This window comes from Candoia aspera, chromosome 3 (assembly GCF_035149785.1).
Source record: "Candoia aspera isolate rCanAsp1 chromosome 3, rCanAsp1.hap2, whole genome shotgun sequence".
In the NCBI taxonomy this organism is placed as follows: domain Eukaryota; kingdom Metazoa; phylum Chordata; class Lepidosauria; order Squamata; family Boidae; genus Candoia; species Candoia aspera.
The window spans coordinates 135431942-135459669 of record NC_086155.1 but is presented as its reverse complement, the minus strand read 5'-3'; the positions used below and the strand labels follow the sequence as shown (position 1 = coordinate 135459669).

Below are 27728 nucleotides of genomic sequence, written 5' to 3'. Positions count from 1 at the left end.
CAGTTAAGTTGCAGCATCGTTTGGAGACAATCATTCACACTTTAAAAAAAAGGAATTGAATATTTTAAACGCAGACACGATGAGCTGCTTAAAAACCCAAAATGGTTTGTTACAGCTTTTCAAACTTGAAATGAAAACGACACTGAAGCCTCTTCTTGCATTGGATTGGCCAGAAAAGCACACATAATAGCTGACTTACTAATAAAGCCTTGCACAGTTGCCATGGCTGAATGCCTGCTGGACGGAAAGACAGTAAAAAAAATCACGGCAGTGCCACTTTCCAATGATACAGTAACTTGTCAAATTAAAGATTTTGTTGCAGACATGAAGTTAATGCCTCATCTGCAGAACTGCACTTTTGCCTTCCAGTTGGGTGAATCTACAGGCGTGGCTGGACTTGCTACTCTGCTTGTATTTGTCCGATATCAGCACCAACTAATAATAAAAGAAGATACTCTTTTATGTGAGTGCTTGGCAACAAACACAAGGGGTGCTGAAATCTTCAAAATGTTGAATAACGTTTTGGAATCTCATTGTTTATCCTGGAACAACCATGTTGACATTTGCACTGATGGTGCAAAAGCAACGGTGGGCAAAACCGCTGGTGCCTTAGCGTGAATCAAGGCAGTGGCAGCAAAAACTGTACTAATAGTCATAGTATTCTTCACCGCCATGTACTTGCGGTTAAAAAAAAAAAAGCCAGTTTCACTTAAGAATGTCATTCATGAAATAGTAAAAATTATTAGTGGGGGGCCAGGCAGGTTTATTATCAAAACACTCTTTATTAAATAACTATTTACAATAATAAGTCCTTAAAGTCAAGAGGTAGACTGGTTCTGATCAAGACCAGCCGGGTAACAACAGGGGAATTGGCAAGGTTGCAGGAAGAGACTGTGGTAACACAGCGAAGCTGAATTTGCTGACGGGAGCTGGAAAGCTGGAAGAACCTAGGGCGTGTGGCACTACTGGAACTTGAGACGATTGTCTGCGATCTGGAACACCACTTGAACTAGGCTGGCACCAGGAAGCTGGGCAAGACCGAACTGGAACCACTGGACGAGGCTTGGCTCTAGAGGCAGGACTGGACTGGACTTGGTGACTCAGGCTGGACTGGAGACTCTGGGCTGGAGACTCGGAACAAGGCTGATAACTCAAAGCAAAGCTGGAAAACTGGAAGTTCAAAGCAAGGCTGGAAGCGCGCCTGGAACATGCAGAATGGCGACAAAGAGGTCTGAAGCTGGACGCGAGGCTGAGGTTGCAGGGTTCAGCAGGGAGAAGATCCTCTGTGGCAGCAGTTGCAGGATACAAGTCCTCTCCAATAGGAAACACTGGTGCTGATTCCCCTCCAGCTACAGACAAGGTTTCCGATGCAGGTAAGGACTCTTCTGCGAGCTCGAAGGATCTGTTGTGTCTGGCAGCTTGCTCTTCGCGCATCTGCCTTTTATGCTGATCCTTTGCACGCCTATTTCCTTCTGCAGCCAATCGGGCTGCCTTTTTTGCACGCTTTTCTGCACGTCGTTTTCGAGCACAGATGGGAGGATTCAAATCCTCCGAAGACTGGCCAATCAGCATCTGCGACATTTCCCACACTGCTGAGTCATTTCTGGGTTTTGCTTTCTGGGTTTCTGCCTGGTAAGTTTCTGTTTCCCCTTCTGACTCAGAAAGAGTTTCATTTTCTGAGTCAGAGGGTGGTTGGAACCTCACAGGAAGCACTTCTGCTGCATTCTGAAGTATGATGGTTGTCTCAAGGAAAAGTCTTGTGTGATTGTTTGAGCTGTGAGCTAAACTAATCACTTTTTTAATGGAACACCATTTTTCTTGGAAGAACAATATACAAACTGTGGTTATTCAGACTTGATATTTGGCAGACATTTTCTCAAAAATCAACAAAGTGAAACAACTGACAGTAATTGTTGCCAATGATAAAATTTGAGCTTTCAAGTAAAAATTACAATTTTGGAAAACTTGTATTTGCCACCATGAGCTTCAGGGCTTCCCTATACTTAGACTTTCCTGATAAGATCAGTGGTAATATTAACAAATGTAATTTTTTGATATTGTATAATGAAATGTGTCAACGTTTGGAAGATCTGCATAACTCAGTGAACCAATATTTTCAAAAGGACCAATGCTAGATATTACAAAATGAGATATGGGTAAAAAGGCTATTCCCTTTTGGCTTAAAATTTGTGGGGAGATAAGTATCATCACTAAACAAAGAACTGGATGTATCCCAGGGTTAGGCTTGCTGCATTTATGTACAGCACCAAACCTCAAGCTTAAAAATAAGGAACTTACCTAATTTTAGCTAAAATAATAATTGCTGAACATTGGAAAACTCTAGAAAATGTAACAGTTGAAATGTGGATTAACAGGCTCTTCAATTGCTACATTAGAAAAAATTACAAAGTTAAAATAATGAGACATCAGAGGCAGGAACCAAAATTTTATCAATTTTGGATGGATTTTATGGCTTACCTCAATAGCAATAGATTATAATATAGTAATATTTTACATTTACAGTAAATTTGTAAATGTACAGTACCTGTCTATTTACATTTTAGTAGATTTGTTTGTATTTCTGTATCTTTTTTTCCCTCTGTGCATTTTGAATTTATGTTAATTTAGTTACCTAATACTGTTTGTTAATCATAGTGCAATAAAAACAAATTTTTAAGAAAAGTCCATTCCAAATACAAGATAGAGCACTGGATTTTAATGTAACAGAATACTGTACAAAAAGTTTTCAGATATGGTTTTAGAGTCCACATTGCAACTTTTTTTTTAATACGAATTTTATTTATTTCATAAGAATTTTATTCACGTTAGAACTAATCTTTAAGAAACTGCCTCTTGTTTAGTTGTGGTGTATTAGAATATTCAGAAGAAGAATACCCACCGTTACTCTCAAAGCAAGTTACAGTTTTTAAAATGAATGCATACAGTAAATCTGGGAGCAAGTCCGTAAGATAATAAAGTCCCAGTTTAAATGCAGTGTATAGTTATAGCTCAATATTGAACATTGGCTTTGATGACACAAGATCTATGTTCGGTCCCTGCCACTTCCCAGGCTTCCAGGGCTTCAGAAACTCTTGCCTGATGCCCTAAAGCAGAGGTCAGTAATCTACATCCTATGGGCTGAAATCATCCGGCGCATATATTTCTTTCTCAAAAAGAAATATGTATACCTGGCCCATGAGAGAGTGGCCATCCATTTGGCTGTTCTTGGGAGTACTCGCTACCTCCTTGGGCAGCCATTTTGACAATGGCTTTGCCAGTCACTTTGTGCAGGGGGAGCAAAAAGGTCCCCACCTGGTGCTGGTGAAAGCAAGCTGAGAGATGGAGGAGGAGGAGGAGAAAATGGTGTGGCATGGCCTCTGTCCCCTCTGCAGAAGAAGGGTGCCAGCTCTGCCCTAAAGAGTCATTGTTATCAGTATCAGTAATACTGGCCTAGGTCTACCCATGATCAGCAGGTGGTTTCACACATTGCCCTAATCTGCAGTTTGCCGGGTCAGCCACAGAATCTAGTTTTAGATCCAGTGGTAAGACATAAACATGGTTTACAATTCACAGTGGCTAAAACTAAGTACACTAGTCAGTATAATGCTGCTCCCTGTGTTTCTATGTGTGGAAGAAACCAACTGGATCATTCCCATGATCCCAAAAGACATTTGCTTGATTCAGTTGGCCTGATTCTTACTGGCTTTTCTGCAGAGTCCCTGCACCTGTTCCAGTAAAAGGTACAAGAATAGGAAGAGGCCACGCAGCTCTGCAACCGTAAACTAATGAAAGGAGATTGGCAGTGAATGTAACCCATGTTATGATCTCAAAGGGAACAGCATTTGAGGGGATAGGATAACACATAGTAGTTCTCCCTACATCAGTGTGGCAGTGGAATAAAATGGCTTTATTTGTGGCTGTGAATAACATGGTATTTTGTAAGTTTCCCCTAGAACACTTTCAGCAGTGTATTGACATTTCTTTTAAAAATGATACAACGATGCTAACAGTATCTGTGTAGACTTTACTTCAATCTGAATGATTGAAATCGTTTTGTGATTTTTTTATGTTCGACAATTTGCATATAACTGCATATAAGGATTCTTAATTTGATACCACCTCCTGCTAAATTCGTGCCTTGACCTCATTTTGTATCACAAACTCTGGTCTTTGTAGTGAGCTTGAAATTGTAGATTGTGCTTTGAGGATTAGGCTTGTCTGCTTGCATTAAATTAGTTATGTGCTAGAATTTAATTATATGATGAGGATATTTCTAACTTTCTCAGTACTAAGCTTTAGTCTGTTGCTAGCTTTTCTTACCTATATTTTGTAAAACTTGTTGGACTATCTCCAGTGGCACACAGAGTGAGCCTTATGGTAAGGGAAATACATACTACTTTAAGCTTTGTGCAAAATGCAACTCTAACAAATAAAAGGGGCATACGTTACTACAAAACTACAATATTTCCCTTTTCGTTCAAACTTGCAGCAGCAATTAATCCATTTCCAAGTGTAGAACCTTACAGAATTTGGCCAATAGTCTATCTTGTCCTGTTTCTGGCAGTGCCCTTGGACAGAAACTAAAATATATATGGCCATTGCTGTTACTTCTAAGTACTGAACTCTTGGTTATATCCTTGTCATATAGATTATTCTCTTTATATTAAGATGTGGCCATATGTGTACTGTTCAGGTTTTAAAATCTGCACTGATTACTACATGTTGCAATCACCAGTCACTGGCCTTTTTTTTTTCCCACTGAGCACTGTAAACTGAATTGGTTTGGTTTAGAATAATGGTAGCATATACCATGAAAGTGAAAAAAGATATCCTTAATTAGAAATACAGAAGCCAATGTAATCAGTGACTCATCCAAAATGTCTGAATCAGAGAAATGAATAGTAGACTCCACTTAGATAAGCTCTCAGAAAAGCTAATTAATATCCCAAAGTAAAAGTCCAATAGACTTGTTGGGGTGGGACCAAAACTATCAGAGCACAAACTTTCCAAAAGGAAGTTCCGTAATTTCGTCTCTCAGCATCTCTAGATAGAATGTATGTTTGACAGCAAGAATTCTCTTGAGTGTTCCAGTTGGAGAACCAGTGCAAACAGTTATGGGTTAAATGAATTAATGGCCTGGAATTGTTCAAGACAACTTGAATATTTAGTTATATAAATATTTTATATAAATATAAATATTTATACCAGCCTTTTCAAGCACAGGGCCTTTCAGGTATGTTGGACTGAATATTCCTCTAGTTCCCACCAGCATGGCCAGAGAAGTTGAAGACATCCACTGGGAAGGGCTGTGATACATTTCTAAGCGTTGCAGCTTTTGAGTTATAAATGAGCTTTAAGTGCAGTCTGATTTACAGAAATTAACAGTTAAAGCTTTTAGGGCATACATTTCAACATTATCCAGAAATAATTTCTCTTTTACTCGCTCTTTGGCAACTCTAATTCTTCCTGTTGTCTCTGTTCTTGAACTATTCCTCCAGTTACCTTTGCTGCTATAAAGAAGAATCTCGTAATCTGCTGTTATTTTTATTTTTCCCTAGGCCCCATAGATTGTTTTAGGTTACTTTTCTCCTTTGGATACTATTTAATTATTTCATAAGACACTGTTGCAGGTCACAACTTTCTTCATTCCATGCATAGTTTGGGACTTTTAGAGACGAATATTTAATGGCAGTTATAATAATATTGGTGTAACCGTATTTATATATCATTAGGGCTAACTTTCCCCCTAATTTTCCATTTCTAATACTTTCAAAACATCTAAGGGGTTAAAAACACTGCACAAAAGGATGCCACCTGAAAAGAACTGGTTGTGCTTGCCTTTTGAAACATTTAAAGGCCACCTTGGTGGGAGGAGACCGGGTGACGCCATTCCCAAGAATGTGACAAGACCCTCAGCTGCTTTGTTTAAGTTGAAACCTTAGCGCGGTGGACAGGCAGCATAGACAGGCTGTTTATATTGACCTGATACCAATTGGCTCTTTGTGCGGAACGCTACTAAAAACAGCTGTCAGTTAGCCTTGTGTGTTGTGGAAGAGGCCACTCTTGTGAGTTATGCCTAGATCCGCCTTCAGGAAATCCCACAGAAGAGGGATGTGGACGTACACTTTCGCTAATGAAAATGTAAAAGGGTTTGCCTTGAAATTCAAAGGGAGAATGATGCAGTCCTGAATATTGTAATGCATTATGTTACCAGTATAACATAATGTAAAACATTTGATATAATGTCCCAGAAGAAGCAGTTGAGGCTGGGAACAAAAAACGTGCAGCAGGGTTTTTGTACACAGTTACTTTGAAGAATGGAACTTTTATCTGTCTTTAAAGGTAATACAGGCAGATTGTAATAAATATATGCATCTGAAAAAATTAGGCATTTAAATTGCACTGCCTCTGCTACACAGAAGTGTTGGATGATCCAAGCATTGTGTTGCTTTTGGTCTGTTTCTCAACAGGTGAAGAGCATTATAACTGCATCTCTGCGCTCCACAAATCTATGCGTGGCTCTGACGAAAATGCTTCCCTTTACTGGCTTGCTCGAATGCTTGAAGGGGGTGAGGATCCACTGTATGTAGCAAGAAGGTTGGTAAGATTTGCAAGTGAGGATATAGGTGAGTAGCTCAAGAGGATGCGGGTTTCTTTGGGCATTTTCATCCAGCTAGCTCCTGGACCCTCACAACCACTGTAGTAGTTTTGTCCCCCATGTTGCCAACCAGCTTTACCTCCATCAGGCCAAGATAAAAGCACAAATAACAGCAACCAGCTCCCTACCCCATTCTCATTCTTACAAGGTAGGGGAAGTGGGAAAACCTGCCTCCAGAGCAACAACAAAGGAGCAGGCGATGGTGGCAAAATAGTTTTTGAGACATTTGCTCTGGAGCAGGAGCTTGGCCAGAAGTCAGTCAGCTCAGTTTTGCAAGACCCAGGATGTTATGGGAAGCCAGGTAAGTGAACCCCCCAGGTATGGAAAAACCTGTGCAAAGCCAACCTTGCTGTCAGACAAAGTGAACCAATAGCTTTAGGCTGCTGGTAGTGGAAAGCAGTGGTGGCAACCATCAGCTGTTTCCCTCTATTGGAAAAAGAGCTGTGTATGCCAACAAACTAGCTGTAAATACAGAGCTGTGTTTGTCATATAATTGGTCGTCCAGTCTTCTGGTGGATACTAGCCCTCGCTGGTGTTAAAGTCCACCTGCCAGTCCAATTGAATGTTCTGCATAGGGAAGGGAAACAATTATGTCCTTCACCACAGACAGCAACGTATCTTTGACCACCCCGATGTCATGGATCAGACATGAGCTTCTTGTTTTGGTAGGTTCTCACCCCCACAATGTATTCTCATAAGACCAATTTTATACACATTAATTGCTTATCCATGTGTTATCACCAAGTAACCTATTGTCCTTGGTCACTGTAGGCGCACTTGTGGCTAATTCAAAATAAAAATTGGGAGTCTGTTTATTAAACAAACCTGCCCCTTACCTGAGGTTTCCAGGTGGTTCAGTCTGCAACTCCCCATGGATGGCAGTACTAGCTTAGAATTTTGAGAATTGCAATACTAACATATCAGGAGAGGTTCAGGCTGTAACAGGCTACATTATACCTTCAGAAGCTATCTGACTGTTTAATGGATACCACTGTGAAAAGGGTATTTGATTTATTGAAACTGATATGCTTGCTCCTGCATCAGTTAATGAATCTTCAAACATACTGGACAGAGGGATGGCTCCCAAATTATGTTGTGCTTGCCTAGTATAGGGTTTTAGATATACCTAAATATTCAGACAAATATGGAGATCTCCAATATCAAAATCAGTTGGCTAGCTGATATTCCAGTGGCTAACTTGAATGTCCCTAAGGTGACAAAAATCATTGCAGCCTGGGTCCCTGCATATTGCAGTATAGTTTCTTCCAGATATAGACCAGGCAGACTCAGGTTAAAGTCTCTATTTGACTACTCGACCATGAAGCTCCCTAGACGACTTTGGACTATTCTCTTTATGCATTCTGCCTCACAAAGTTGAGTTGGCTGGCTTCTTTCTTCATTGTATTTACTGCTTGATACATCAGCCAAAGCCTTTATATAGTGTTTAACTTACATTAAATATCCTGGTTCCATTATTTTGGGAGCCTTTGGACAAGATGTCCACTTTCACCATTGATCCCAAATTGAGGGAAAGAGGTCAAAGTGAACAAACTTTATCTGTTCTCCTGTGATTGTTCACTTGTGACACTTGGCTTGAAAAGAATAAAACTGGGGTACAGTGTTCCATTTGAAACCAGAGCCTGGCTTGCAATGATTATTGGCTGAAAATATATTTTTTTCTCAGTTACTCTGGTGCCCCCCATATGTACTGATAGCTTTCCATCTAGCTGCCTTCTAGCTTATCCCCTGAATTGCTTTGTTCCTTCGGTTACAAGCAAGCAGCAATGGCTGTGAGCCAATGATTTGAGCTTATAGACTTTCAGCAAGATATTGCTTCTTTGTTGAGTGGAATTAGAGACTGGGTCGTTTGTCCTAAAGAGAAACCTATTTTCATATCTTCTCTCTTTGATATTAATGATACAGAGGAGAGTATTTATGATAGCAAGTTTTAATATGTTGCCATTGGCAGTTATACAGGACAAATATATCCTGTTTGTTTGTTTGTTTGTTTATTAATCAAATTTATCACTGCCCATCTCCCAAAAGGGACTCTGGGCGGTTTACAATAAAACATAAATAAAAATATAAAACTGTAAAACACTATAATACATAATAAAATAAATATAATAAAAACCTTGATGGCTGGAAGTTCTTTATGATTTGCAGGCAGAACAGGGTCCTTCTAAGAAACTAACCATCCCCAGGAATGGCTACTCTCTCTCCCACCCCAGGCATAATTACAGAACCAGGTCTTTAGCTGTTTCCTAAAGTCCAGGAGGGAGGGAGCCAATCTCACTTCTGGGGGAACGATATTCCAAAGGGTAGGGGCTGTTGCAGAGAAGGCCTGCCTCCTGGACCCCGCCAGATGGAATTCTCTTGCAGACGGGGTGCATAGCATGCCCTCTCTGCACAACCGGGTGGGACGGGTTGATGTGATGGGGAGGAGACGGTCCCTTAGGTAACCTGGACCCGTGCCATAGGAGGGGCCGCGGGCCGGATCTTTTGCTCCCTATGAACACCGACTGGGACCGACCCTGGAGGAAGGAGGTGAACCAGCGCAGAACCATGCCACCCACCCACAACTCCCTGAGTCGGTCCAGAAGGATACCATGGTTGATGGTATCGAAAGCCGCTGAGAGGTCAAGAAGAGCCAGGATGGATGCACTGCCTCCATCCCGCTCCCACCAGAGGTCATCCATAAGTGCGACCAATGCCGTTTCCGTCCCATAACCGGGCCTGAAACCTGACTGAAAGGGGTCTAGATAATCCATTTTATCCAGAATCCTCTGGGGCTGCAAAGCCACCACTTTCTCAGCCACCTTCCCCAAAAGGGGAGTGGGAGACGGGGCAAAAATTGTCCGGTATAGTAGGGTCCAGCGATGGTTTCTTGAGGAGGGGGTGCACCAGCACTTTCTTAAAGGCTGCTGGGAACACCCCCTCTCTCAAGGATGTGTTTACCATCGCCTGGACCCAGCCACATGTCACCTCCCATGCTGCTTTCACCAGCCAAGAGGGGCATGGGTCTAATTGGGACATGGTAGCATTTACAGTCTGAAGGATCCTGTCCACTTCCTTGGGTTCAACAGGATCGAACTGGTCCCAGATAACCTGGTAAGTACATTCCCTGGGTATCTCCTCTGACTCTGTCTCATGCTTGGAGTCCAACTTGGTCCGGATCCGAGCGATTTTTATCCTGCAGGTGCCCCGAAAATTCCTCCACATGGCCCTGTAGATGGATTTCTGACTCCCCTTTCCCTAAAAGGGATCTGGTAATCTTAAAACAGGGCTGCCGGGCGGCATTCTGCAGACACAATAAGAGCGGAGAAGTACTGGCGCTTCGCCACTCTTACTGCCACAAGGTAGGCCTTAATCGCGGCTCTAGCTTGTGTTTGGTCAGGTTCAGTTTTTGTCTTCCTCCAGCGGCGCTCTAGGCGTTATCAAATTTCTAGGCTGCTCACTCAGAAAAACAACCATCCATGAAGCAAGTGTCCAAGGGAGCAACAGACCATCCTTCTACATCCCCCTTCCCCCATCTTAAAGGGTCTAGCCCAACCATCCTAACCCAAGGTCTAGGAGAAAATCTAGGGTTTTAAAGATCATTTGAAGGCAGGGGCCATTTGAATCTCTAAAGGGCAGGTGCAGCAACATAAGGCCTGCCTCTTGGGTCCCTCTAGATGACTTTGCTTAATCAATGAGACCTGAAGCAAGCCAACACTTTCAGAGCATGCAGGACAGGCAGTCCCTCATATAGACAGGTCCTATGCCATGTAGGGCTTTAATTGAGTCGACTTGACTTGATGTATTATATTATTGATTAGAATATAAAATTCCATTATAGGATTGGCAGATCCTTTGGCCTTACCTCAAGCTGTGGCTGCTTATCAAGGATGCCACTTTATTGGAATGCCAGAGTGTGAGGTAATGTAATTTATAACGATCAACATTAGAACTACTAAATGTTACTCTTTCCTACTACTGTACTTTTGTTTCCTTCTATTGTATATAATTACTAAGTTATATAACTAATAATGTAACCTTGTGCCTTTTTCCTTGGAATATACACCAATGAATTCCATGTAGGATGTACAGTACAAAACCTAACATTCTGGGAATGGAATGTTGCAGAAAACCGCGGAAACAGTCATTCCTCTGGTTCATGGCAGTCATGATCTTCTGGGGATGATCTGGCAGTTTCTCAAAAGTTAATATTCTGTAACCAGAAGCAGTTTGTGGTATTCCAGGACTGAACCAGGTCCAGATCATCACAATCCACACCATCACAATGGTGTGGTCCAGAAAAGGAACAGAATATTCCAAAGAACTATGGAATGTTCCATTCCTGGAATGTTAAGTTTTGCACATTCAGTGGCATTTGCTTTGTTTGTTTGTTTATGCATGGTTACATACTGCAGACATCGGCCACTTCTTCCTGCCACTCTGTCAATTCCATATTTTTCAACAAAATGTAATAATCGTACTATCCTATGTTTCCTCCAAGAGTTTAGTGCAACATACAGTAGATTTCCCTTCCTTCTCTGATTTTCCCCTTCTTTTTGTTGTGTAGGTCTTACTGGCACAGTGTGTAGTCTATTTTGCCAGAGCACCAAAGTCTGTCGAAGTATACAGAGCTTACAGTAATGTGAAAGCATGCCTGAGAGACCACCAAGGGCCACTTCCACCTGTTCCTTTACATTTGCGGAATGCACCAACCAGGCTTATGAAAGGTTTAGATTATGGTAAAGATTATAAATATAATCCTATGTACAAGGATCCTGTAGAACAAGAATATCTACCTGAAGAGTTGAAAGGGATCAATTTTTATACACAAAGCAGAATTTGATGGAACAGCCTGTATTTTCTTTTCCCTGTCACACGTAATTCATATTAATCTTGTAATATTTTTCTTAAAAGTTAACTTCAGTTTTAAGAATGCCATATTTTTCTGGGCTAGCCATTCTGAACTGGTAGCCTCAAAGTGGGATGCCTACCTTTTTGTATTTATATAATATGAATATTAATTACATCATTATTTTTGGCATAGTTGAACCCATTTTAGGGATATTCTGCTATTCAGATTCAAGGCAAAACGTTGCTCAGGATAAGTATGGATATGCTCACTGATGTTGTCAAAAGAAGCCACACTTTCTCTATACTAATTGTGTAGTCCCAGGAAAATACATGTTGCAGTTAAGGAACTGCTCCTTTTCCACCTGAAATCCAAATAGCTGCACATTCCTAAACCATTTTGTACTACAAAGAAAATTTTATTGTAAGTTTTATGCAAAATGTAAGAACTGTTTTGAAAACCTTGGATAAAATACAAATATATTCAGTATGCAGATATATAGGTGAAGAACAACTAAAATCACTGGATTTAAACAAGGGTATAAAGGACATTATTTAAAAAAATATTAAAAATGGTATTAGGCTTTTTCAACAGGACTAATAGAAGTATAGATTTAATACTCCCAGTGCAATCTGTAGAACTTAAAAGGGCCTAATTTTGACATATGTCCTTGCTTGGAACTTGATTTATTCCAGTCTGTGAAAAGGGGCTTCACAAGAAAAAGACTGCATTTGCACCTTAAGATGAAAAAAAAAACACTTATAAAATTGAAATGTAGCTTGCCAAATTGTTTTTGAAACTCTGTAAATAAAATTAATTTAAAAATCAGTGGGTCCGTTTTGTTAAAGGATTTTGGTTATTGTAATATTTTAGGTACTCTGTTTGGTATGCAGTCTTAAAGTAAGTTCATGACATTTCATTTTGGTAGCCCAAAGCTCCATATGTCTGTAGTTGTGAGTGACGGGGGGTGGGCTGGGAAGGGGAAGTAGACAGAAACGAACAAGTGATTGAAGTGATTCATTGGCAGCTTATCTCATAAATGGCAACTTAGCCCAGATGTCAAGACATTCCGGGAAGAAGTTTTTCAAGTTAGAAATGAACAGTCCTGTTAAAGCTTCCCAAGATTCTGTATTTACCCCAGAATAGCATTAAAGCAAGGAGGAATTGTTCTTGTTTCCTAATCTTGCCCAACAATCTAAGTGGAGTTTGGCAATAGTGAAAGTTGATTTTTTGTTGTAGATGCTGCACTGACTGCTTAGGAACCCTGTGGAAATTTGGCAGAACACAGCCTTGATTTTCAGCAAGTCATGAGCTGGAGTGAGAAACATCACACTGGTGCAGCAAGAACAGGGTGGGTCTGATACTGAGACCATGGCCACCATTTCTAGGCAGCTTCCTGTGAACGTTCTCCTACATCTTAGTCTGGCTCAAATAATGTTGCTGTTGGTTTAATAGCAAAACTGATATTGTAACACTAATGCAACCAAAGTTGACCTAAAGCTGTCTCACGCTTGGGGCAGATATGAGATAAGGGTAATGTGATTGTACCATGGTTAGCTGCACATGAGGAAGGGCCTTCAGTCTGAAGTTTAATGTGACTCAATGTGTAATTTTTTAAAAAGTCACACTTTCCATTTTGAAATGGTGCTGTAGACGCTATGTCAGTCTGTTGGGGAACATAGCTTTTGGGGGAGCATAGTTTTTTAATTGGTTAAAAATCCTGCTGCATTAAAATAACAATAGCATTTGTTAACATACCATGATTACATTATAATGCCTTCAGAATATTTAATGAGGGCAGCAGAAATGTACCCTGTACCACCATTAAAAATTATTGAATTACATAGTTAGTGGCTAAAGGAACAGAAGATCTGTGAGGAAACTGATCACATGTCTGAATTTAATTTCATCTTATTTCAATAAGCCATGGGTGAAACTCTGCACTGTTTTTTCAGATTTGGAGGACGTGAACATGGAGTTAAGTCTTAAAAACTGTTCTTGCCAAATGAAGGGGAAGCACATAATCTCTGGAGAAAGAGGCAACCTGCGTCTGAATATCTCAATGAATAGTTGATCGCATCTCCCATATCATCCTCCGGCTGGGTTGCGCCCAGAATTTCCAACCAGCATGGCCATTTATTCCATTCAAATTTCCTTACCTACTTCTAGAATTATAGCTAGTCTCTCTCTCAAAGCAAGTTACCATTAAAAAAAAAAAATCACATGCAGTATTTTTTTAAAAGTCTCAAAACAGTATAGTAAAGCTGGGAACAAGTCCAGAAGATAATAAAGTCCCAGTTTAAATACAGCTTACAATCAGAACTCAGTTTGTATCTGAGTACCTGCTTTGCTGGCAGAGGATCCTACATTTGGCCCCTCTGACCTCCCAGCTTTTCAAAAGCCCCTCTGGGTGCTTTTCCATGCAGTAAGACCTTAATTAGCCACACAACAAAGCTGCAGGAAGCTGCCATTCCCTACCTTGCTTCACTTTGAGCAGCTTTAGCCCGCTCAAGCTTTCCTGCATCAGCAGTTCCAGCTGCAATGCCTACAAGGATGTCTGCACATCCTCAGCCACCAAGCATTTTCTCAGCCTTCTTTGAACAATGAGAGCTGAAAAAATGGTGTTAGCTAATGGCCCAAGCCACCATTGGCCCTAAAATAGCAATAAGCTGAAAAAGCAGGAAGGAAAAGGCAGAGTTTTCCATGATTTCACCCCATCAAGTATCTCTTGGATGGAAATGTTCTTAACCTTTTTTCTTCCCTCCATCCCAACACTATGTATTTCACAGAACAGGAAATTCCATCAGCTGCATTTATCTTCTAGCAATTTTGTTGCAGGTAAAACAGCTGTTTAGAAAGACAAATCAAGCTTCTTAGGTGTGAGAGGTTCCCCCCACCTTTTTTTTCGCCCAGCCTAAATTCAAACATGGAGTAGAGAAGGAATGTGTCTGCTTCTTCAGGCAGAATCCCAAAAATTCCCAACGTGCTGGAAATTTTGGGAGTTTTCTCACCTGGAGGGCACCAAGTTAGGGAAGCCTTGGCTAAGTAAAATAACAACACAGTACTTGTATTTGTCTAGGGAAAACAGATACTGTATGCAAATAAGGGACTTTATGGCAATAGTGACCTGTGGGGAGGGTGTTTTGCTCTTGACATTCAACTGGCTTATTGTTATTCTGTTTCAGGTTAGCACTTGCTGGCTTGTTCAGGGCATTTCTTGACATTTCTTGAGTTTAGTCTGTCTTAGTTTTCTGGGGAGGGCAGAATTACTGCTTCATTGGTTGGTTTGTATAACATCCTGTTTTAGTGAGGGAATCTTTTGAGACTGTTAAATGTCTTAACCTTTCCCTTCGGGAACAGAAAGATGAGGCTGATTGACTTTCTTTCCTTCTTTCCTCTCTTGGAAAATAAAAGGGTGTCTGAGGAATGAAAAGAGCAGATGCTTACTAAGAACATCTGCAAGTATCTTTTCATTTTGAGGAACATGTAGAGTTATCTAATGAAAAAAATATCTGTTATTTGGCTCCCCATTTTTTTAAGCAGGCAGGAAATGGGAGAAATCCATGTCTGTTGGCTGGAAAATATTGGCATCTAAGGAAGAGGAGACCTAAGTCAGAGCAGGCAGATTCCTACTAAGAGCTGACAGCTGGGAATCTTGTGATATCTTGCCCAGCTAAATGGCATCATGTATTCCTGTTTTTGTCCCTAGACTGTATTCAACTCTATCAGTAAATAACAAAGATCTGTGGAGAGAACATTAAGGCTCCTTCAGACATTTGGAGACTGGCAGAAATTCAAACCTTATTGAGGCCCCCTCGTTCTGTACTTTTCTCACGGAAAACACATTTTGATGAAGCTTTGGTCTTATCACTTCCATGGCTTTTTCAGAAATTAAGAGCTATCTGGAAATTAAAAGCATGGCAGTCAAGCACACCTGAAAGTCCTAGATTAGAGATGGCTGTCCATTATAGCAAAGCATCATATAAAACTTGTTAATAGCCTCAAGAGCACAAGAAAATCCAAGATGGAAAACATCTGGAGAAACCCAACTTGTTCATGCCTATTCCCCCAAGCAGGCAAAGAAATGTGTGTTCTGCAGGAGGCTGAAAGGTGGCTTTGTGATTCATTATACTCTTCATGGAGAAGCAAATCTACCAAGGAATAATATAGTTTTTGTTCGATTATGACGGATCAAAAATAGGAAAGGATGGTCAGCAATAAAATCCTCTTCCCTGGGCAGACAAAGTAACATAATCGTAGCAGCAGTAGCTGCTGCTGCTTCAGTGCCCACTTCGTTTACTTCTATAAATGACTTGTGAACAATTTTAGACACATGCAGGTCCTGGGCTCCTGACATTCCAGACAAATTTGCCTTGCCACTGTCAAACACATCTAAAAGCCCCAATGCTGTTAAGTAATATTTAAGATCATAGCTTTCCTCCAGCTTAAATTTAGGTAGATGTACATAGATGTCAACGTCAGAAGGCATATTTTTCGGCTGGGTCCACTCTTGCAGTTTCTCCAAACTAAGCTGCTTCTCCAGCTAAAACAGCAAGGAAAGAGAAGTAATTACTTGTATTATTGTGGCACAGTATTTCCATTTCAGCAGACAGAAACGCCTTGCTGAAAAGCAGGACACCACTGACTTCTACATGAATGAATTAGCAAAGCCAGGGAGCACATTTCTATGTCCCACACTTGGAGTTTCTCTATCTGTGGGAGACAAAAAATATGGCAGTAGACTGAGTACATGGCTAGCCGGTTTCTGCCCCATGCCAAACTATTTACAGCTTTAACTGATATTCAAATGAAAAAAAAAGTAAATTAATGCAAAGCTTATAACACAGACATTATTAGGAAAAATATAACATAGAAATATTTTTAAAAGATGTATTTTCAGGCAAACCATGGTTGTCCTGTCCAAATACAACATAAAAAGCATTTATTTTATAGATGCTTTCTATTTAAATCTAATTCAAATCTAATCTGTTTTCAAATCTTTCTCCTGAGATGATTAGGGACTTCATAGTGTCTGGCACAAAAATGCAGGAGACTCAACTAAAGATTTTCTGGGGATCCCCAGAATAATGCAGCCTCTCTTCCGAACCCCAACAATGTATGTGCAGCCACTCAATGCATAATGTAAACCTTGTCTGTGTGTATTGAGTGATCCTACCAACTACTGTATTCACATTGTATTTAGAATAATTTGTGTTTGTATATAGAAATAGGAAGAAAACAACAGAATCACCTGTTCCAGGCCTGTGGAATTATCCTCAATATCATCAGGCAGAAGGATTATCATGCTAAATTCTTCTCCCTGGTATGGGAGTTCCAGCACACGGCACTTGCATTCAGGGATATAACCAAAAGGAAGTTTCTCTTTCATGAACATCATCTTCACGTTCTTCTTTTCTGTCTGGATTATTTTAAGAATATTACACTGAAGAGCTTATAAAAACAACAAAGAAGTAACAACTTCTGCATGTATATGCTGAAGCTGATGGAACTAATTCTGGGAGGGCATGCAGAAGAAGTGGATCTTTGCAAAACTGTATTAATACATATAGCTATTCTTTGAAATCATACACATCCTATTAAGCTAAATGAAATTCACTTCCAGGTAAGGGTAAATAGAACACCTAAACTAACTTAAAAACTAAACCAAGGAAAAACCAACCTATGGTAAAAAAAAAAAAAATTACTATATCATTTTTAGCTGTTTTCCTTCATATATTAGAGCTGACAAATAGGCAAATGACCCACTAAATTCAGTAAACTATTTCAAAATGGAATTATGTTTAACTTATGGGAAAGCTGAGATTCATATCGCTACATGTGATTAGGTCCAAAGGTACTGATATAAGCCATTAAAACATGACTATCCATGGGTAAATTAGGCTTATGTGTTCAGTGCTATCATAAAGGCTTGGTGATGCATCCTGATAGCGTTTATTGCCACACATGCTTAAACAACAAGCCGCTGTTACAGAAGAGAGACAGTATGAAAAAACAATTCATTTACCTTATTTAGTCTAAAAGGCTTGTCTTTAGTTTCTTCTTCTTTAAATGCCTCTGCCCAGCTGCCTTTAAAGTAGATAGCATTCACCAAAACCAGTCTGGTTACTTCGCTGATGGAGCTTTCAGATAACAACTCAGGGATTTTACCTTGATAGAGAAATTACAGTGTTAATTAGCTGTGCAAAGAGTTGAGCTCTAGATAAAATTATCAGATCAATGAGACTAATTTAGATGCACTCTCTTAATGTACATTTCCCCTCTGCAGTCACACTCCTAAATAATTTTTTTAAAAAGATCCTAAAGTAGCAAAAGTCGCTGTGAATGGCACGGATTGGCCACTCTCTGTCATGTGCATAAAGCGCCACATCTCCAGCATTACTTCTTCAATTTAAAATAAAATCCTCTTTTTAATCAATATGTTAGTCAAAACATTCAGTGTTCTTCAATTGTTCAAAAGACAGAACAGGGGCGGGGGGGACTTGAGGAAGACCAACACCAAAAGCTAAACGAGCTTCCAGGTAACCTATAGGGAACTGAACAGAAAACAAGATTCAGTTACTATTCCGTGGGGCTTCTTTTTATATTACAACTGCATATGACTCCATTTTTGGTTTTATGTTCCTTCATGCAGCAGCTTTTTAATGTTTTCAGATCAGGAGAGAAAAATCCCACAGGTATTAATCTTCATTCTTTTGCAGATGCCTGTTTTCCCACCACAGGTTCCATATCAGCAAGATATATGAAGTTGCAGAATAATTTGAGAGGGTTAGAACACTGATAACACTCACATATACATACTTGGCTACAGAAAGTAAGGTATCCATAAAGCGTGGCCTCTTTTATAGCATATATTATTTTTAACTTTTCTGTGCATTTTGCTCAGCGCAAAGCTGTTCTTACATTTGCGAAATCTTGTGCAAAGTCCTAGAGCACATACTGTTTGTTTTCTACCTTTTTCTTCAAAATGTTCCACTCTGACCCATTCTCCTCATCTAAAACTCTCAGCATGCCACAGCTACTTAACATCCTAGCCCATCATCAAGATAGGTTCCCCCCAGAAAGCTTTCTTAAATTCTGTAAAAAGCTGGGGGTTCCCCTTTAGAAATGGTTCTGTCTGGGCTATCAAGTGAACATAATTCAACTCCTGAGCTTTCTGTTTAGAGAATAGGTAAAACTGTTTGCCAAAGCATCCGTCAGATACTAAACGACATGTTTATCATGTTTCATTTAATAATATTTGCAGAGCAATTCAGACCATCATCATTCAGAAGTCAGTCCAGGGTAAATGAGCAGGGGACTTGCTCCAACAGCTGGTATGTAGTATTACGGACTCTACTGTACAGGTGAAGCTGACTTGCTAAATCAGAACTAGGTAACTCTCCAATAAAAGAAAATTCTTACACTATGAATGAAGTGGGGTTAATTGGTCTTAACTGCTGGAATATGCAACAGGATGAAATGCTCAATTGCTGGTACAATTGGGTAGCCTAATAAGGCCATGATGCTACATGATTATATCAGAAATTTATGCAGAGAATGAAGGAGAAACTAACCAAAGAAATAGTTTGACCTAACAAAGTGTCTCTGGCTAGCACTGAAACTGTGGCCTGATGAAGAACTGCTTAAAACATAATAGTTTACAGCTTGCAGACCAGAGAAGTAAAACTAGTAGCTGGTCTTGTAGGCAACAGCTACTAGAATGGGGAAATAGACCCCTAGAAGTGCTAAAGCATGCTGGGTAAACAGAATCAAGGCTGATACTAAAAAGGGGGAAATCAGGTTACTAGGGAGCAGGATTTAGTTGTTAAGGGATGCTGTTTTTGTTCACGTAAAGAAGATCACAATATAAGCTTTCTCCTTGCCCCCTATTAGTGGGCAAAACCTTGTATTCTCTGCAGCTGCAAAGCAGTGTCTGTGAACTCCACTCATTGAAAAGGTAAAGGGCTTGCTTTGTTCCCCTTCAAAGGGTGTCAGAAGTGGGATGAGCAGAACACTGGAGTGAATATCCCGCCCCCCACGCACTAAGTATCTCCACTCTCTCCCTTGGGAACCTGGGGATAGGAAAGGGTGTTTACCTCCCCACCATCTTGTGTCTCTGGTTCAGAGGGGTACCTCCACCCCATCCCTGATGTGTCTCAGGTTCATCTGGTGTGTCAGGGAGGGCCTGGTCCAACAGGAGTAAAGGATTGGTAGAGCTCCAGGAGGTAAGGAAAAAAGGGGGTGAGTGTTCAGTATGAGTGACTGGTCTTTCTGGCGATCTGCAGTGGACCAAAGCTGTGTAGCATCTCCTCCTTAGCTGCCCCTGCCTACAGACTAGGTGAAAGCCTCAGACCACATAGTGCCACAACGCAAGGGAGATGGGGAATGGCAGGCGTGCTCCCATCATCTGCAAAAGGATGCAAGTTGCATTATGCAGACCCATTAATATGGGATGTCCACTTTCTAAACATCTCTCAGGGGATACTCTGGTGGCAGGGACAGTCTGGAACACTCTTTTACTGCTTCCTGTATGTTGTTCTGAAACTTGAGTTTTCATCAAACTCGTTACACCTGTCCAAAATACTTCTTACCAAATTATGGGCTACTGACTCGATCCTTTATTAACTGCTGCACAAAAAGAACCCATTTTGCAATATTAACTATTGCATACTATTATTTTGTTTTCTCTTTCATTTATTCCTGAAATTGGTATTTTATGGCAGCATTATGGCAAATAAAAGTATGGGTTTGACTATTGTCCCCAAGGAAAGACAAAACTATAGTTCTTATTTTTTTTAAAAAACTCACCTTCGGTCTGCTGTTCAACCCACTGGTTAATTTCTTTTCTTGCCTTGTCTGGAGCATTTGAGAAGTCCACTGTGGATAATTCAGCTCCGTACAAATTCTGAGTGCTAGTCAAGAAATCCTAGCAAAATTATAAATCATCATCATCATCATCCCCAATGAACTAGAGATCCAATTAATCTTCCTTTTCCTGCTAGACAGCCTTTCCTTTCACTGTTCATCTATTTATGCTCCAGAATCTTAGTTTTCTAACAGTGCATTTAAGCATGTAATAAGCGCTGATTAATCAGCATAATGAAGGCATCTCTTTCTAAAAGGTTGACATAGTCTATATTGAAGTTCTCCAATTTCATTGTCATGATAACTGTGTTTAGGCTGAAAAACACAACTAACCTGAAGAGAAAGAGTGAACTATTCTGAGTGGGGTCTTGAATCTAGGCCTCCCCAGCTCTACTGCAGTACTTTAACCATGACACCAGATTATGAGTCTCATAATTTATGAGACTGAAATGTACCTTGAACAAAAAGGTACATTCTTCAAAAGGTCTTTGAAGAAAGTCTATTCTTCTGAAAAGAGGTGTATACTATACAATTTGTAGTCTAATTGGAAAATCTGGATCCATCTAATGATGTTAGCCACAGTACTTCTATATCTCGCAAGAAATATAACTATGTGTGGATGAATGAGAGAGAAAAGTAATTAACTCATTGTATGAGCTTCATTATACTTTATTGCTCAATAAACTGCATATTTCATAGAAGACCTAATTAAAAGGGATTAAAGATTCACTTAAAGCAAAGAACAACTGTACTGATGAACATCATAGTCTAATAAAATTTGAAATTGACCTATAAGGCCACTCTGATGACCCATAAGTTGATGTTCATTTATTTAGCAATCTACTCACAGACAAAAAGGTGTAAGTTTTCTCTCCATACAACCTATTAGCAAGCTTCAGAATATAGGGTGCATTGCTCCGGTTAAGCTTAGTATTGAGCGTGCATAATATTGAATGAAAGTCTTCAACACCATCAGCATGAAGTATCTGCATGGAAAAGATAAGTCCTAACTTAGTACCAATAAGACCAGTGAAATTAAGGTTAGTTCAAAAATATTTTTGCCTAGGAACAATGGAGACATTTCAGAAACCTACAGTTTCTCCAGTAGAAAGGCACATGCAAACACACTGATGCACTCACTGGGCTATTCTCTGTATTTTTAGGTTTCATTTTAAAAATTCACATATCTAAGACTAATACTACGGGTTGCACATATGCAAGGGAAAAATTGTGGATTTATCAAATCCTGAACCTGTTTACTGAATAGTCTATCTTGGGGAAGTGACAAAACAGGTGGCTTTATTCAAACTGACTTGAGGATATCAGTTACAGAATCAGAACAGACTACAAAACAAACCGCTAATGGATAAAGAGAAAGTTGCATGTTAGTCTCATTTTCATAACCAATTGCTTTTCAATAAAGCAGAGCAAGAGGGTGGAGAATGTTTCTTTTGAATGCAATGGAGGGCAACCTAACATTTCTTTCATTTCCCCTTTGCTCACATGTGTGAAGGGCTGACACTGTTGTCACTTGATGACCAAAATATTAATTCCCCATGGAGATTGAAAAGTTTGTGCAGAAAGTGCTATTGCTTTTATTTATCACAGCCTATTTGCATGCTTGAAAAATTCAGCATAGCAGCCAATAGTATGAATCCAGAAGCTGAGTTTACTTAGGGCGTGGGAGAAAAAAGGGCATTACTTCATTGCATTTTTAGTACATCAATTTTGTTCCTACGCCCTTGTCAGTGGATTCCGTACAGGCTGGGAAACTATCTGTGGAAAATCTAAACCAGGGGTTTTCAAACTTTTCAGGGTGTGTAACCTGTGAGTTAAAAATAAAATTCCCAGAACCTTTGATCAAGAGATAGAAAATCGTTTAAATTTTTTTTTTTTGCCCTTACTCCTGGAAATTGTTTGTTCAAAAGAACACAATGTGAAAAACTGTGGACTATAACATGAAAGAAGAAACATTACTGACATTAATAACTTTATGAAAGTCGCAACTAAGTCCAATGATACACTTAATATATTTTAACATCCTGTTAAATCCAAATGTAACTTCCCTGTACTAGGAATGGTGTTTCAAATACACAATACTTAAAATACTACTGTCCATACAAAAGATCCACAATTCCTCGTAGAAGCTACACTATACACGTCAGAAAAGTATCTGCTGACCTTTTTGAATTGCGTGGCTGTGTTACCCCCGGCCCCTAAGTAGATCATGCCCAGGGCGGAAGATACGCCGATCGGAGAAAAGAAAATGTTGTCGGTTGGGTGGTCTTCGTTCAACTTTTGAAAAAGATCCAGAGCAAACTGCGAGTTTGCATTAGCCAGTTTATCCATAGTGACCACCGGAAACTTGAAGACGAAAGAAAGAAAATTACTTCTGAGGCATCTTTGAAATCATAACACCAGCAGAAAGAGCAATGGCGGTCAGAAAACAGGCACAAGCTTTAAACGGCAAGAAGCGACGGCCGCAGGGACTTCCTTACCTGCCAAGGGGAGACCAGTGGCGTTGCTGCAGGTGCGTTGGGTGCGCAGAGCGCTACTCCAGCGCAGGTCTTAAGCTGTGACGTTGCGGGAAGGGGAGCGCCGGGGCGGCAGCGCCCTTGGACTCTGATCTTCGCCGGCTGGTAAGGAAGGGTGGTGCGAACGGGGCCGGCTTCGAGGGTTGGAAGGCGTGAGAGCGAGTGAGGAGAGTCGGAGGAAGTGTTGGGCTGCTCTGAGTTTGCCTACATCCGAAGACAGTCCCTCAAGCATAGGCGCCTCAGCTGCAGAAGTTTCGCTCCCCCTCAAAAAAGAAAGAAAAAAGAAGCTGGGACTGTCGGGAGGAGCAGAAGACACCAACGTGAGAGAGAACTCGCTCATAGGGCCTCCAATTGTGGAAAATATATGTAGCCTTCTTGTTAGGGAAAACACCCTGCCCAATATATTTTCAGAAATTGCCCTGATACCTCTAAAGCAGTGTTTGCCAACCTTAGCAACTCTAAGATGTGAGAAACACTGCTCTAAAGCAACCCACACAGGCTGCTTCTCAACCACCAACTGTTAGAGAGATGGATTGTAGATACACTGGCCATATTTTCTTGGAAAAAATAAAGGACAAACCTGAAAAGGGGGCAAATCTGAAAGATGTTCCCAAGGATTAAAAAAAAAAGTTTATAACTTTGCTTTACAAAGGAAAATTCAAGAGCAAAAACAAAATAAATCTAAAGGATAGCTTTCTGAAATAAAGGACTGTCGTTTACAATAAAGGATGTATGATCACTGTAATTATAGACTGCTATCTATATTCTTCCAACCACTTTGCAGCAAATAGTTTAAAAAACCTAACATCCAAGATCTAGAATCTGGGAAATCCAAGGGGCATCATTTAGCCTGGGAAGTAAAAAAGAAAGCATCAGCGGCAGGCCATTTCCTGACTGATGCTAGGAAAACCACATGAATGAGCTCAAATCAAGGAAGATGATTTATTCACCTTTATTCATCTTTCCTTTATCCACACAGTCACCTGGAGTCAAAAACTGATTTGAAGGCACCAAAATAAACAAACATCTATCAATCTATTTTTTTTTTTTGTGGTGCAAGATGGCAGAACTGATTAATAAAATCTGGAAAACAGTGAATATCTTTCTATCCTTCACAAATGTTACATAAAGAATGTTGTGGCTTGGATTAAAAACAGCAGCATAGAGAAAACACAAATGAACAAGATACACATAACTCCCATATATAGAGGGAGTATATTTTGATATTGCAACTATATGAATTTACCTACTCTTTCAAGCTATTGCCACTGATGGCTATCCCAACATTTAGCACCAGGTTCTGGGCCTGAAATGAACTGAACTGAAAATTGAGCCCTGTCTTTTGAATCTCTGCCAGAGAAAGGCATATTACTAGCAGTCTTACTAGTTGCCCTGACCACATCAACTACTGGTGGAATTATATTGAGATTTAATTTAATGTAATCAATGTAAGCTTCTGTGATTTTTTGCATCTTTCCAAAATAGGGAAAAATACTGGTCACCCCTGTGATACTAATTATACTAATTGAAGCAAATATTTGTAGCTCAGGGTTGAACTGTGGAGTCCTTGGTGCTCTCTGAGCCTTGTTGTTTTCTTGCAGACATTTCATTGCCAGACTAGGCAACATCTTCAGTGCAAAGAGGGAGTGGGCCTTGCTCTCTGTTTATATACTGTGGTTTGCCCTGCTTGTGTTGGTGGGGGTGTTGTTCTCTCCTTGGGAGTTCTTTGATTGGGGTGTTGTTTGCTGCTTGGTTGATTGCCTGAGTTAATAGTTCCTTGATTAGGGTGTACTGTGCTGTTTGATAGTTCATCTGGTGTTAATCCTAGTGTTGATTTTTGCATATCTAGGTGTTGATTGCTGGAAAGGGAGTGTACTGGTCTTTTGGCTTTTCTATTGTCTCTTTTCTTCAGCAAAGGATCGTTACCTTGTCGTGGTGCTGGAGCTTGAGCACCTCAATGATGCCATGAGCTAAACCGTGAAGGGCCACCCAAGACGGGAAAGTCATGACAGAGAGGTCAGACTAAACGCGATCCCTGGGGAAGGTAATGGCAACCCACCCCAGTATTCTTGCCGTGAAACCTAAATGGATCAGTACAACCACAGATATGTCGGCATACCATCGGAAGATGAGACCTCCAGGTCGGAAGGTGGTCAAAATGCTACTGGGGAGGAACAGAGGATGAGTTCAACTAGCCCCAGACGTGATGACGCAGCTAGCTCAAAGCCGAAAGGATGGCTAGCGGCCGACGGTGCTGGTGGTGAACGGCGAATCCGATGTTCTAAGGATCAACACACCATTGGAACCTGGAACGTAAGATCTATGAGCCAGGGCAAATTGGATGTGGTTATTGGTGAGATGTCAAGATTAAAGATAGACGTTCTGGGCATCAGTGAACTGAAATGGACTGGAATGGGCCACTTCACATCAAATGACCACCAGATCTACTACTGTGGACAAGAGGACCACAGAAGAAATGGAGTAGCCTTCATAATTAATAGTAAAGTGGCTAAAGCAGTGCTCGGATACAATCCAAAAAACGATAGAATGATCTCAATTTGAATTCAGGGCAAGCCATCTAACATCACAGTGATCCAAATATATGCCCCAACCACAGATGCTGAAGAAGCTGAAGTAGAGCAGTTCTATGAGGATCTGCAGCACCTACTGGATGACACACCTAAAAGAGATGTTATTTTCATCACGGGAGACTGGAATGCTAAGGTGGGCAGTCAAATGACACCTGGAATTACAGGTAAGCATGGCCTGGGAGAACAAAACGAAGCAGGACACAGGCTGATAGAATTTTGCCAAGATAACTCAATGTGCATAACAAACACCCTCTTCCAGCAACCTAACAGACGGCTTTATACATGGACTTCACCAGATGGACAACACCGAAATCAGATTGACTACATCCTTTGCAGCCATATATACAGTAGGTAAAAACAAGACCTGGAGCTGACTGTAGTTCAGATCACGAACTTCTTGCACAATTTAGGATCAGACTAAAGAGATTAGGGAAGACCCACAGATCAGCTAGATATGAGCTCACTAACATTCCTAAGGAATATGCAGTGGAGGTGATTTCCTGGAGGATGGACTGGTTTGATCTTCTTGCAGTCCAAGGCACTCTCAGAATTTTCCTCCAACACCACAGTTCAAAAGCATCGATCTTCCTTCTCTCAGCCTTCCTTATGGTCCAGCTCTCGCAGCCATATGTTACTACAGGGAACACCATTGCTTTAACTATGCGGACCTTTGTTGTCAGTGTGAGGTCTCTGGTCTTAACTATTTTATCAAGATTTGTCATTGCTCTTCTCCCAAGGATTAAGCGTCTTCTGATTTCCTGACTGCAGTCAGAATCTGCAGTAATCTTCGCACCTAGAAATACAAAGTCTTTCACTGCCTCTATGTTTTCTCCCTCTATTTGCCAGTTATCAATCAAGCTGGTTGCCATAATCTTGGTTTTTTTGAGGTTTAGCTGCAAGCGAGCTTTTGCAATTTCTTCTTTCACTTTCATCATAAGGCTCCTCAGTTCCTCTTCGCTTTCAGCCATCGAAGTGGTATCATCTGCATATCTGAGATTGTTAATGTTTCTTCCAGCAATTTTAACTCCAGCCTTGGATTCCTCAAGCCCAGCATGTCGCATGATGTGTTCTGCGTACAAGTTGAATAGGTAGGGTGAGAGTATACAGCCCTGCCGTACTCCTTTCCCAATCTTAAACCAGTCCGTTGTTCCGTGGTCTGTTCTTACTGTTGCTACTTGGTCGTTATACAGATTCTTCAGGAGGCAGACAAGATGTCTTGGTATCCCCATACCGCTAAGAACTTGCCACAATTTGTTATGGTCCACACAGTCAAAGGCTTTAGAATAGTCAATAAAACAGAAATAGATGTTTTTCTGAAACACCCTGGCTTTTTCCATTATCCATCGGATATTGGCAATTTGGTCCCTAGTTCCTCTGCCTTTTCTAAACCCAGCTTGTACATCTGGCAATTCTCGCTCCATGAATTGCTGAAGTCTACCTTGCAGGATCTTGAGCATTACCTTACTGGCATATGAAATGAGGGCCACTGTTCAATAGTTTGAACATTCTTTAGTGTTTCCCTTTTTTGGTATGGGGATGTAAGTTGATTTTTTCCACTCTGATGGCCATTCTTGTGTTTTCCAAATTTGCTGGCATATAGCATGCATTACCTTGACAGCATCATCTCGCAAGATTTTGAACAGTTCAGCTGGGATGCCGTCGTCTCCTGCTACCTTGTTATTAGCAATGCTTCTTAAGGCCCATTCAACCTCACTCTTCAGGATGTCTGGCTCTAGCTCACTGACCACACTGTCAAAGCTATCCCTGATATTGTTATCCTTCCTATACAGGTCTTCTGTATATTCTTGCCACCTTTTCTTGATCTCTTCTTCTTCTGTTAGGTCCTTGCCATCTTTGTTTTTGATCATACCCATTTTGGCCTGGAATTTACCTCCAATGTTTCTAATTTTCTGGAAGAGGTCTCTTCTCCTTCCTATTCTATTGTCTTCTTCCACTTCCATGCATTGTTGGTTTAAAAATAATTCCTTATCTCTTCTGGCTAACCTCTGGAATTTTGCATTTAATTGGGCATATCTCCCCCTATCACTGTTGCCTTTTGCTTTCCTTCTTTCTTGGGCTACTTCTAGTTTCTCAGCAGACAGCTACTTTGCCTTCTTGGTTTTCTCTTTCTTTGGGATGTATTTTGTTGCCACCTCCTGAACTATGTTGCAGACTTCTGTCCATAGTTCTTCCAGGACCCTATCTACTATGTCCAGTCGCTTAAATCTATTCTT

General features: G+C 40.5%; 2 protein-coding genes across 3 annotated transcripts in view; one reads left to right on the top strand and one right to left on the bottom strand.

Annotated features, from left to right (window-relative positions):
* The window catches only part of WRNIP1 (WRN helicase interacting protein 1), a 41309-nt gene extending 28980 nt beyond the window's left edge, over positions 1-12329 (top strand). Inside the window, exons 5-7 of one of the 2 annotated variants that reach the window (XM_063298810.1) lie at positions 6471-6626; positions 10497-10576; positions 11223-12329. In XM_063298810.1, coding sequence (XP_063154880.1) covers positions 6471-6626; positions 10497-10576; positions 11223-11498 — 512 coding nt within the window. In that variant the 3' untranslated portion in view covers positions 11499-12329. Of the gene's footprint in view, positions 1-6470; positions 8272-10496; positions 10577-11222 lie in introns of those variants that run through there. The other variant, XR_010067623.1, reaches the window with a different exon arrangement.
* Positions 12330-15615: 3286 nt separating this feature from the next.
* LOC134493959 (leukocyte elastase inhibitor-like) lies at positions 15616-22970 on the bottom strand. The gene is made up of 7 exons (XM_063298809.1): positions 22868-22970; positions 22551-22733; positions 21218-21355; positions 20313-20430; positions 17530-17672; positions 16756-16923; positions 15616-16047 (listed from the first exon to the last, which is right to left on the bottom strand). Exons 2-7 carry the CDS (start codon positions 22716-22718, stop codon positions 15640-15642), a joined length of 1143 nt encoding a protein of 380 aa, XP_063154879.1. The 5' UTR covers positions 22719-22733; positions 22868-22970; the 3' UTR covers positions 15616-15639.
* Between the last annotated feature and the right edge of the window lie 4758 nt (positions 22971-27728).

Coding starts and splice junctions, on each gene's coding strand:
- LOC134493959 (XM_063298809.1), bottom strand. CDS start 22,718: ATGGATAAACTGGCTAATGCAAACTCGCAGTTTGCTCTGGATCTTTTT. Junction 17,673..20,312: donor GGTTGAACAGCAGACCGAAG/GTGAGTTTTTTA, acceptor TTCTCTATCAAG/GTAAAATCCCTGAGTTGTTA. Junction 16,048..16,755: donor ATTCCACAGGCCTGGAACAG/GTGATTCTGTTG, acceptor TTGCTGTTTTAG/CTGGAGAAGCAGCTTAGTTT.